The 12,431-nt window shown below is 47.4% G+C and overlaps 1 protein-coding gene across 1 annotated transcript in view; it reads left to right on the forward strand.

Annotated features, from left to right (window-relative positions):
* The first annotated feature begins 6,581 nt into the window (after positions 1–6,581).
* Positions 6,582–12,431, forward strand: part of LOC116432354 (uncharacterized) — a 67,850-nt gene continuing 62,000 nt past the window's right edge. Inside the window, exon 1 of the mRNA XM_031989081.2 lies at positions 6,582–7,043. Within this exon, the coding sequence (XP_031844941.1) occupies positions 7,006–7,043 (38 nt within the window). The 5' untranslated portion in view covers positions 6,582–7,005. The remainder of the gene's footprint in view (positions 7,044–12,431) is intronic.

Below are 12,431 nucleotides of genomic sequence, written 5' to 3' on the forward strand. Positions count from 1 at the left end.
ACAGCGAGTACAATTAGTCCAAATAGTAAATGGTAATTCAGTCATTCAAACAACCTATTTAATCCCAGTATCTCAACAACCTTTTTATTTGAAACGGCTACCATCAAAACACTTGCGAGACAAAATAATAAAATTGCACCCCTTAGTGTCCATCGGTTCCCTAAACTTCCTCAAGCATTTTCCTCCGACATTATTCCCACATAATACCTCAAGTCTCAATGTCAAGGTACACGGACGCTTAATCCCCGACGATTTTTCACGCAGCTCGGAGACACCATGATAATCCCGTCCGTGCACGCGTGCGTATGCGTGCGCGCACAGGATGCTCGGCCGTGACTATTCTCCCCGTCGAATAAGCCCGGCGTACGCGCGGGCCGTGAGCCATTCCCGCGCGTCGCCACAAAGGGCCCCTCGGACAATGACGAATGAATCGCAACACACCATCGGGGATAATGCCACTCGTCCCGATCTCCACCGCCTATAGCGCGCACGGTCCGCTTCCCTCCATTCTTTTCACCCTTCCCCCGCGTATCTTGGCACACGCGATCCTACTTCGGGAAAAACTGAACCACGTCTTCGCTATTCACCCGCGAACGCGCCCCGCCCGCGAAAGTGTCTCTCTTTTCTGTCGCTGGCTGTGTACCCGGCACTCTTATCCGACGCAATATTACCTTTTTCAACCGGGCGCTGCCCGTGGAAACGCGGCGCACACATTCGCCGCGGTTCCACAAACAGGCGGTCCCGAACGCGCGATCTAACGCGACGCGCGTAAAAAGTTTGCGGAGTAACTCGAGAGGAAACTGTGCTACCTTTCGGAAGCAGCTGAGCGATTCTTGGAAGCTGAATCAATGGTTTTTGTCGTAGCAATGAAATGGATGCGCTGTGGAGATGCGTATTGTGTTATGGTTTCCCTTTGGGTTAGGATTCGGTTTGTTGTTTTTTGATGGGAATGAACAGTAGACTGATAAGAGACTGGTAAGTTGAATCGTTTGTCTTGCAATCTATCTTGGTAATGATCTAGACGTGATTATTAATATTCAATTATTCGATAGCTATTTCAGTGTCTGCGAGCGGGAGTTGTTTATAAATCAATCCCCTTCCTCGAGAAAGAAAATAGTAAAGTTCGTAAGGATCGCCATAATGATCCAGTGAAGTTGGGTTGCTTGATAAATGTACGAGGTATCGACAACATGTTATTTAATAATTAATATGAATAATATCGAACGCTTTAAATCAAGTTCCCTCGGTGTCGTCATCCGTTTTCTCAGCTTGGCAAGGATCGTTGGCTTCGGTCTGATTTTTGTAGATCCGAAGGACTATGGTTCTGGGAGCGAGGCGGCTGATACGTTGCTTCGGGGTGTAGACGGGATATGGGCTGTAGCCTTTTGAGAAATTGTTTCGACGTTTCGTAACCAACATGTCCTCGGGGAAGGTAATAATATATTTCTCAGACGCTTGATGAAGACTGCATCGCAGTGATCTACACCCAGAAGCTAGTAATAATTCAACGGTTTGTCGTTGGTGAAGCGGCCGTATCGTTTCATCGACGTTCACCGGACGGCTATAAAATAGTGAGATTAATAGACGTAAAATATGCCGATGCATATGATGACGCATTCTTCGTGAATTTTTCATAGAATAAAACCTTGTCCCTGCGTGTGGTTACGTTAAAATGATATTATTGTTTTTTATTAATTTTCTAGGATAAGGGAAATGGAAAAAATGTCACTGTTCGATGAAATTGAGGTACATAGGAATTTATCTCGTCATTTAAAGGTTAAAGGGCTTAAAATACATCTCTGATAATGAGGATTGGACATTCGATGGAATTTAAAACTGCTGGCCTCTCAGTTCCTGTTTGATTTTTGCAAAAAGTCGGATCGCGGTTGCAGTTGAATCGGGAGGATAATGAGGACGGTTAAGTACGGGAACCCCTTTTTCAGCTGGAAAGGTCGTTATGCCCACTGATGTGCGAGCGGGAGCATTGTAGTGCTCGAACCACGACGTAGAAACAAGATTTGCGAAACACGTTCATGAAACACGAAACATCAATTAGTAAATACTTCTTATTGAATGGTGCATATGCAATTTTGATACAGCCATTGTGAATGGTAATCAGGATACATTGTTTCGAGATATGCAGCTGCAAAGAATATTCAACGGTTAATGAAAGAGAACGAAAATTAAAGATTAATAACATAGATCCTATTATCTGTAAATTGATTATTTTATTGGTCCAATCGGTTACGTAACCTAAAAAAAAAATGAAAGAATATATTTAGCTTCAAGATTAACTTTTCCCAAGATTACCATTGCAATATTTAAAACGCACAGAACCGAATACAGTGAAAACATTGAATTTGAGAAACTTCCAGAGATCGAAATTGATCACTTCGCGAGACTCAGCAGCGCACGCTGATGGAAAATCTGGAGCCACAGTGATTCAAATGCAGCCTCTTCTCAAACCATTGTAACAAGTGGCAGCAGATCTGCAAGAGTCCCGACCGCTATCCCGATATGACGTCCCGAAGCGACTGCTCCATCAGAAATACAATCAGTCTCGCGGACCCACCAACAAAATCCAAAATTACTCTATCAGCCCAGAAGACCGCATTCCCTGATCAGCCTATAAAAATCCTTTGAGAGGTAAACGATTCGTCAAGCAGCCAACGTGAAACGTTCCCCACGTACCGCGTCCAAAGCCGGAACGACGCAAACGAGAATTTCTAATTAGTGGAACAGATTTGCATGTCTGAGTGCCATGGAAATTGGATTTCGTACAGCGCTGGACCTTTCGGCGTTTCCGCCCGGACGTATTTTTCCTTTTTATTGGCATACTTTCCGCATCGCTGACGATGGTTCGTCGAAGACGGAGCGGAAAGCACGAGGGAGGGCGGCAGAAGCGGAAACGCGGAGCAGAGACACACAGGCGGGCGCAGAGAAATACCGAGCCGAGAAGATATCTACGTATTGATTTCGTCTCGAGCATTAAACTCGAATAGACCGGAACCGGGCGGGCGGGAGGGGTCGTGGGAGGCGAGGGAGGGAGCCGTCCAGGTGAAACCGAGGGAACACGGAGCACTTTGGCCCGCGACTGGCGGGACGCGGCGCACAGTCGCAAATTAAATTGTACTCGAACTCGGCAGCGAGTAGGCCAATGCAATTGCCCCGAGACCGAACTATTATGCAACGCTAATATCGCGTCGCGTTTGCGTCACGTAGCCATTGTTGGCGACGGGACGCTACGGTGTGCGACGCCGCGCCGCGCCGCGCCGCTTTGCAATACGCATCGAACCGACATTTTCCAGCGGAATAATGCGAGAATGGGCGGATCAGGTGGGTTAAACAGAAGCGATTCTTCTTTTTTCCCTCTGTTCTTCCTCGCAATTAATAACGAGGTTGCCGACCATCTTTGATTCTCGTCCCGATTCCATCTCCTCCGTGATCTGCCCCCGTATCTTTGAATCGTTTACTCTTGACTTCGCGGGACGTGTAGCTTCGTGATCGAGTTTGGCGAACTAATGCTTGGATTTTCTAAGTGGGAGTCTGTGTGGTGGCTACTATGACAGAGGGAAATTTAGCGAAACGAAAACAGTAAATGGAGCAGTAGGTTTCTGAGATCAACTGTCTGCTACTGAGATTGTTTCGGAAGATCCACTCTTCTTTGAATCGAACATTTCAACCGTTTGTCATCCTTTACTCTACAGTTACTCGTTTATTCGTGTTCATTCGAGTATCAAAACACGAAAGATTGGTTAAACCCGCTGATAAGTGTGACGAATTCATTTGTGACAGATCAATGACTGTCCGCGCGACGGAGGTACGTAGCACCGAGCATAAAATGGCGTCAGCCGGTTCACCGCGGGCAGCGTAGGCTCGCCGTACCAATTAATCGAGCGGCCCTCGGGCGGGACGTTTTTGCGCGACAGCAGTCTCGACAAATATTTGCGTTGGCCGTTACCCGGCGCAACGAGGAAACGAAAGAACCGAATCACTCGCGGGAGCGTAACGATGGTCCGCGCGCGAAAGAAGCTCGACCGACCGTCCGTCCGGTGGTGCGTTCCCGTTCGAAGGAAGAAGTCTCTTAGGGCGGAAAGTGGAGCAGAGCGGAGCAGGGCGCGTTTCGAGGTGCTCGCGAGCTCGAGACCGGCCCGGGGAGTGCAAAGACGGAGGAACAACGGAGATGACGGGATTAAATGGAAAAGGAAGTAATAACGAGGAGGCTGGCTGGCTCGGAGGAAGCCGTCTCCGTGACCTCTCTTATTTTCTCTATCGTTTTCTTTTTCCTCTCTATCCCCGTTTCTCCTTTTCCTTACTTTTTCCCCGTGACCTCCCTTGCCCTCTTATTTCCTCCATCGTTTCCTTTCTCCCTTCTCCCTCGCCGTCTTACCCTCTTTCGATTTCCTTCTTTTCTCCTTTCAAGCTCGCGCGAAGCGGAGGGGTCGCGACCGAGGGCGATTCGCTTGATGAATTAAACCAGGGGACACATGTCATCGCACGGAAAAATCTGGGATTAGAGGGGACCTGGGCGGAGCAAGCTTTTCTAGAGTAAGAGCGGTGCCTTTTCATTCGACAGCGCGCTCCTCGTCGCGCCGATTCATACAAAAAAGAAGTCCGCGATGTTGGAATGATTTATACGGGAGAATGACGAAGAAGAGGACGTGGGGGGTGATTCGGTTCGAGATCCGGCTTGCATTTTTCGGTGAGGAAGCTGGCAAGCGAGGGAGACAACGGGGGTGAATGAAGAAGTTGAGAAGTATTGAGAAACCGGGTTTCCGGAGTTCCTCGGACGCTGTTGCTAGGGGATCATCTGGGGCATCGGTTTTAGAGGAAATTGCTGTTGACTTCGCGGTCTTTGTTTTATTCGATGCGGCATTTGACGGAACTTGCTTCTATCTGATTCCAATTTCTGTTTGGTGGACAATGAAAATGAATATTTGTACTTGTAAACTATTAATTATTGTTTTCAAAATTACTATCATTATTTATGGAATTTCTGTAACACCATTGTAATCCTCAATTCGAGCCGACTTAACGATTTTTGTTTTATTCGATTTTATTTTATTCGAACACTTGACGAGGTGAACTAGCTTCTATCTGATTCGTATTTCTGTGCATTGGAAGATGGAAATTAATAGTTGCGCTCATAAACTACTAATTATTGTTATCACTATTACCATCGTTATTTATAGAATCTCTGAAGCACTACGTTAATCATTGAGGGTCGAAGTCGAATGGACCATGAGAAAGTTCAGGATCTCCTTTTCAATTAGGGTTTGTGCCGTGGAAGGAAGGATCGATCTAGCCGCGATTTATCTGCCGAGCGAACGCATCGGTGAAAAATTTTGGACGGTTAACAGCAGGGTCGAGATCTGTTTACCGATTCGACGAGCGTATCGGCGCGAAGTGTTGGTACACGCTCGGCGAAGTTATCGCACAGGTGAAAAGCCAGGGGAAAAGGGCGGATCGTTTTATAACCGATTACACGATAGACGGCAGGCACGCCGGGAGGAAAACGTATTCGCGTGGTTTCGCTGTATCGCGATGCTGTAACCGCGTCCGACGCCTACAAGAAAGTTATTAAAGTTCAGTGCTGGCGAACGCGCTCGCCGAAACGCAGTGGACGTTGGGAAAAATGTGAAAGCGGAAAGAAAAACTGTCGTCCCGATGAAATATGCGGCTGTAAATCATCATAATACGGCTAATAGAATCGGAATTAATCAATCGAGATGAAGGACGAGAGAAAATATCTTGTTACTCGCTTTTGACGAGAGCTTAAGCATCGTTCATGTTATTTCCCGTACTTTATTCCTTTTTATTCTACCCGCTTCTTCTATCAAGCAGACTTTTCAATGTATTTTTGTTTGATGAGTTACAGCGATAATGCGAGCTTAAATTACGGGATACTTTAAAAGGCTAAGTGAACGTGTAATCGGATTCAATCTACGCGAAAGGGTTTTAATTCATTCATCAAAGCTTTCGGATCTCAAAGGCCGAATGTATTAAGTGAAACTAGCTTCTCGTTTGAAAAACACATTCTCTCTTCGACCACTTCAACTTTCTAACATTGCGAAACTATGCGAACATTGAAACTAAATTAATAAAGTTCGAGAATCAACCATATTCGATGGCAGAAGGAGCTTCTCCGCGACTCGGGAATAATGACCCGCAAAGTGGTAAACAACCAAGAACCCCTCCCCACTACCGCCACCGAAAACATGCCACGCCCTAACATCCGGACCAATACGAACGGCGCTAACCTCGCCGCGAACCCCACCGAAACACCTCGAAGATTTTCGGGAAACAGTTCTAGGTGTACAAAAACCGTAGTCATCATCGATCTCGAGTAGCTCATCGACCGGTGCATGTGAATGGAACCTTAGGTTCCCCGGCAGCAGCACCTGGTTGTGAACGCGCCAAAGCCGGGCAGACGGTCTGTTCTGTCAATCCCCACCGTGCCAGCTACCGGAGCTCCTCCAATGCACCACTACCACCACCAGCTTCGCCTCTATCACCAGCACCACCGCCACGCCACCACCACGACGGGGAACGTCGAGTGTTCCGCACCGTCACCACCACCACAGTATCCTCCACCACTACCTTGTCGGGCTCCACCACCATCATCATCGGGCCACTACCATGGAAACCGACGAATGCGCATTCTGACTTCAGTCCAGCCGTCGGTTTCAACCTGCCAAGTCGCGCAGGTGTCGGCGAACGGTTGTCGGCGTCCACGGACGGGTTCCGCGGATATTCCCATCGCGGGTACGGTACAAAGCGAGCGATAGGTGCAACGAAGTATCTCTCGCACTGGGTTCCTCTCGTTCGTCTCGGGATCGGTGGGTCCCAAAGGACGATTCCGACCAGCGGGTCGCTGGATCGCCGTTCCGCCGCGTGGGAAATAAAGGGTTGCGCCCGGTACTAGCCGAGGATCACGGCGGGAAAACGGGCGAGTGTTAAAAACCCGTGTCGCCGCAGGAGGGCTGCGATTTATGGAACCGCCCCATGGATAGTAACATGTCGACTGCCGCCTTCATGCACCGGTATGGGAACACAAGCTTTTTTAGATCGATACTCTTCTTCTTCCCCTGAACTCCCACTCCCCCTCCTCCTCCTTTTCGCCGCCCGGTTCCATCCCCCGGAGAGAGAAAGAGGGAGAGAGAGAAAGAAAGAGAGAGAGAGAGAGAGAGAGAGCGAGAGAGAGAGAGAGAGAGAGAGAGAGAGAGAGAGAGAGAGAGAGAGAGAGAGCGAGAGAGAGAGAGAGAGAGAGAGAGAGAGAGAGAGAGCGCGCACCGAGCCGTTCGCTGGCTGCCCGACTGAACCGCCCTTCGACCATTTTCCCCGTGCCCGAACCTCGTGCACGGGGTTTCCTCGTGCAGGAGCGTCGCACACCGCGAACCACGAGGTGAACATCGGCCCACCACGAAAATGCTCGCGGGTCCAATCGATCGGCCGGTTTGTTGCTATGCAGGCGGGACCACCTCGGGGTTCTCGGGTACACCTATCCGTGCTCCGGGTGGACGTCGATGTCGCGGCGGCTCTCCGACCGGGGATATCGGGAGGCTCGCACGCCCGATCGGCTACACGGCCTCTACACGCACGGCTCGGTTTTTGTCGAATGTTTGTTCACGGAACGCCCCGGCGAGCGCGCCGAAGAAACCCGCCGGCCGGGGCCAGCTTCCTGCCCGCCTCGAATCGATTTTTCACGGCTTTCAAAATTGCTACCGAGCAACGATCCAGCCAGCTCCCACGTACGCCGCGTTGCAGGCGAGTTGGCGCCTGGGAGGAATGCGGGTTTCATTGGCAATCGGCGATTGTTTTCGTATGCGTTTGCGATGTTGAATTGGTCGTGGGTGGAATCGTATGGGTATTAATCGATAGTATGAACAAAATATATGGATGTAGACTATGACTGTTTATTTGCTCTCATGAGAGACTTCTTGTTAGTAATGTGTATTCAGGATGTGGGTATAGTGGACGCGAATTCTTGAATTTTGTAGCATTAACTGTGGAATTTAGTTTGAAAAATTTCGTGGCTGATGGAATAAACTGACGAGTGTACTCCTCGAAATCGGGACAGAAGCTTATATTCAACTAACGTATATTAAAATGAGAAAGTAAATAGTTGATTGTTCAAGGAATTAGTGTTACTTTGGGTTCCAAGCTGAGAGTTCTACTCGTTAGACACAGTTAACTGGTTAGCATCTGAAGATCGCTGTGCACACACTCTCAGGGATCCCTGTATTCGTTTGCTCCGACGTATTGTGTCAGAATCAGAGCTCGCCCGAATTCGCATTCGCTGCAACCGCAGTCTTCGGAGTCGACGGGCCGCGTGATCCCGGGATCGGGATGATTAAACGAAGCAGATTGCAAAATACACTTCGCTCTGGCTGTAAGTCCGGTATGGGTGTGCTCGATTAACACGTCGCCGCACCAGCGGCCGTAAAAATCCCATAAAATCGGAGGATTTCGTTCGGCGAAAACGGATACCGGAATGCCGAGATTTATCGCGAGGATTATCGGGCACACGGAGATTTATGTTGTTTTACGGCGGGATAAGAAATTCGAGGAATTAACGAGACGCGCGATACCCGGCGACGCCTAATTCTGTTTTATTCCGTCGAGATCATTCGCGGAGGAAGCCTGCTTTTGTTTGCTTCCTTTTGGACACACGCGTTTGTATAACGTTCTGCTGTTTTAATGCTGTTTTATCTGTATTGCATCTTGTTCGGTTGTATCCCCGTGAAAATTAAATTTTTATTGTGTACGAGGGATTATGTCACTCGCCTACGACTGCCGATGATAAATGAAATTACAGTTCCTTATTGAAAGCTCGATGTTTGCGTTGGATGCTTCGGTAGCTAATGAAATGCTTGAATATTCCATCGTACGCGTAATAAACAAGTTTTACTGGAATCATTAACACTAGATTTACGGACATTTATTCTACGCTTTATTCTATTACTTCTAGAAGACTACATGTTTGTTCATATAAGTCGAAATTAGAATATTGCTGAAGGAAGCGTGTCGGTTGCTTGTAGCGTGGTAGCTGTAGTATCAGGGAATTGTTATTCCGTTGGAAGATCGGTGTTCGCGTCTCGGCTGCTGGTAAATCGATCGTGTTTTCGAAATTTCGTTAGAACGAGAAACTACCGACACGTTTCGTGTGATCGATAAGGCTGCTCGGGTGCAAAGTGCGTCCCGAACACGTTTACACGGTTACGAAAGAGCCGGCAACAATGAGATTTGTTGCGGCAATAGGCGGCCATGGCTACGAAACAATTCGCTTCTAGAGTACGATTCCATGTCCCGCGGTTATCGTCCCCATTTCGACGACCGGCCGAGCATCCTTGACCGCTCGGAATCTCATCAAACGGGAGGCGTTCCCATCTGCACCGTCGACCGAAAATTTGGAGCACCTTGCGCAGCTCGAGTAAATGAAAGTTGATCGCCTGTACTCGCTGCCTTTCATGCGTGCCGGATTCGATCGTAAATTATCATCTCGTCGCGCGGGAGAAGATTGTACAAACAGCGGTTAACAATGAGTCACAGTGTCAAGTGGAATCTTGAACATTTCCCGAAATCGTTACAATTCGAAACCGTTGAAAATCGTTCGAATTATACGAAGTACCTAGAATGTTTGAAAACTACTCGAATTCCGAACATTCGAATGTTCAAAAATCGTCTGGATTCCAAAGATCGAGAATTTCCGAAAATTGTCTGACTTCGTAATATTCGAACTTTTCAAAGTTATTCCGAGACATTCGAGTTATTGAAAATTTTTGAAACCCGAAACAGTCGAATATTCCAAGAATCGAAATTCAAAAAATGTAACTATCCACTCATCAATTATGTCCTATAACGACAGTACAAACATAACATATATCATCATCGAAAGCACGAACCCCACGGTGCGACGGAGATAACATTAAAACCAAAAATACACATTTCCAAACAGAAACGACTTTAAAACTAGTTTGACCCGTTCAGTTACTGGAACACGATTTCTACGCTTCCTCGTGATTAAAATCTCGCTAGAAACGTCGACTGATGACGGGACAGGGGAAACGTTTTCGAACGTTGTGGAACGTTCCACCATAGGAGGACGCGTGCCGGTAATACCGAGACTTTTCTATCTAGACAGTATTCTATTAACCTGCATTTTCACGAGCGCGTCACCTGTTCAGTTCCCCCAGAACGACACGGTGTCGAATCGAACCAGCCCGCTTTCCTTGAACCTGCGGATACCGCAGCCATTGACCGCGGCTCCGCTCCGTAACGAAAGGACCTGAGTGCAGTCATTCTCTATTCCTCTTCCCTCTCTCTTCCTCTTCGCCGCTCCTCTCTCCTCTTCCCCCTCTCCGATCGCCGTCTCTCTCTTTCTCACTCTCTCTCGGTCCCTCTTTTCCCATGTCGTTGTCTCTCTCTTCCCCATCGCTGTCTCTCCGTGCCTATCTTCGCGGTTGGTGTCCCTGGCTCATTTGAATATCAGAATGACGCACTCGATTTATCGAAGGCCACGAAAAATCATTACGAATAGACCCGCTGGAACCCGTATGTTCCATACTATCGGGTTTCTTTGCGGATAACCATGGGACATTTTATTGCAGCTAGTTTTTTTTACAGCGAACCGCCGCGCTATCTTTCCCCTGTTTCGTTACGAAAGCCGTGTTTAGTGGTGTGCACGAATCGTTAGGGACTGTTCTGCTCTCCTTGTTTATTTCTTAGATCGCGGAGCTTCGTGAAAATTTGATTTCTTTGGGAGGAATTTTTCAATATTTAACCCTTTGCGGACGCAGGTTCTTTAAAATATACGAAACCTTTAGCGGATGAAGCTAAATTATGTATAGATTGTTTAAATGAAGAAGAGGGAGCTATGTACCGATCTCTTGCTGTTCGAGCAATTAAATCACTTGTTTGCGACTTAGTATTCCAATTAAGAAAATTTCTTCTCCGAATGACGACATTCGTCCAGAAGGTAGTAAAGGTTTTAGTTTGTGGAAGCTTCAGATTCGACGTGTATTAGTTGTCTTTTTGGTTTCGATAATGAAATTTCTGTTGTTCATTGTTTACGACGGACATAATGGAAGTATATTAAGCAAATATGTCTGAGAAAACTGGAAAGTTGTTAAACTTTGGAATCGACATGATAATGCGGATTGTCTACAGACCGATCAACGAAATGAATGAGAAACGATCGGCTCAGTTCTCCGATAATTCGAGACAATGATCACTCGAAGGTTCTCAAAACTGTGCTACGAAGTTCTTCCTCATCAATTTTATTCGCGGAATCCCTCCGTCGCGGAGAGACAGAGAGAACAGCTGAGGGATCCACACTTAAAAGTTTGAAGAGCCTTTCCAACGAACAGTTGCGGCCCGACGAGATCCATTGCAACAAAATCTAAAGTGGATTCGGAAAAACAAAAAAATTCCAACAATTGGGCTACGAAGTTCCTCGTTGGGTCTATTCACTAGACCGCTCCGCCGTTTACACAAAAGTTTCAATAACTTCCTGAAAGGGAGCCCACAAATCGAACCGGCGGACCGTAGAAAACAGATTCGGCGCGATGGTTTATTGTAACTACAGAAAATTCGAGTGACCTCGGTTCAATTAAAAGCCGAAGTATTTTCTAATCCGCAAAAATCAGCATATCAAAAACTAAAATCCGAAAACCATCAATTATTCCCATAGAAATTCCTACAGGTCCAAAACACGAACACCAATCAGATTCCAAATCACATTTCGAAACGCTCGTCAAGTGAAAAAAGCAAGCTTCAAAAACTATCAACAATTCCCATAGAAATTCCTAACGATCCAAAAGACGAACAACAAATTCCAAATGAAAACGCTCAACGAACCATTAAAACTCGCCAATAAAGATAAATCCGCACAAAGAAAATATTAGATTATTCCATTGACTATATATTAAAACCCTTCCCCGTGGATTCGACGAGTCCTGCTATCCAGCCTCGGCGCGGCAACCTTCTTTTTGCTTCTCGCGGTGAACAAGAAACGCGTATAATAAATGTATAACAAACAAGAAATCTCTCGCGATAACGCGATGCGAGAGGGAGGTCGTTGAACAAAGAGAGGAACCGCGGCATAAAACTCTCGCGAGCGTATAAACATCGAAGCGAGAGGAGAGGAACACGCCCTGCTAAGTTCAGCGCGCCTCGGATCGTGCCTTCTCCGAACGCCCCGAGCGAGACGCTAAAATCCCGAGCTCTCTCTAAAAGGCCGTGGATTATATAACGAGGAGGAGAGACACCGGGAACGGCCGGGCGCAGGGTTGCACGGGAATACGTATTTTATCGATAGCACGAAAGTCTCGCGCTCCTTGGTTCCGGTGGCCGACCGGCCGCGCTTAGTCATTCGACATTAATTCCAGTCGCGTTACCCCTCGTAGGGGAAACGGGACCGAGTTGTATCA

This window comes from Nomia melanderi, chromosome 6, assembly GCF_051020985.1.
Source record: "Nomia melanderi isolate GNS246 chromosome 6, iyNomMela1, whole genome shotgun sequence".
NCBI classification, from domain to species: Eukaryota; Metazoa; Arthropoda; class Insecta; order Hymenoptera; family Halictidae; genus Nomia; species Nomia melanderi.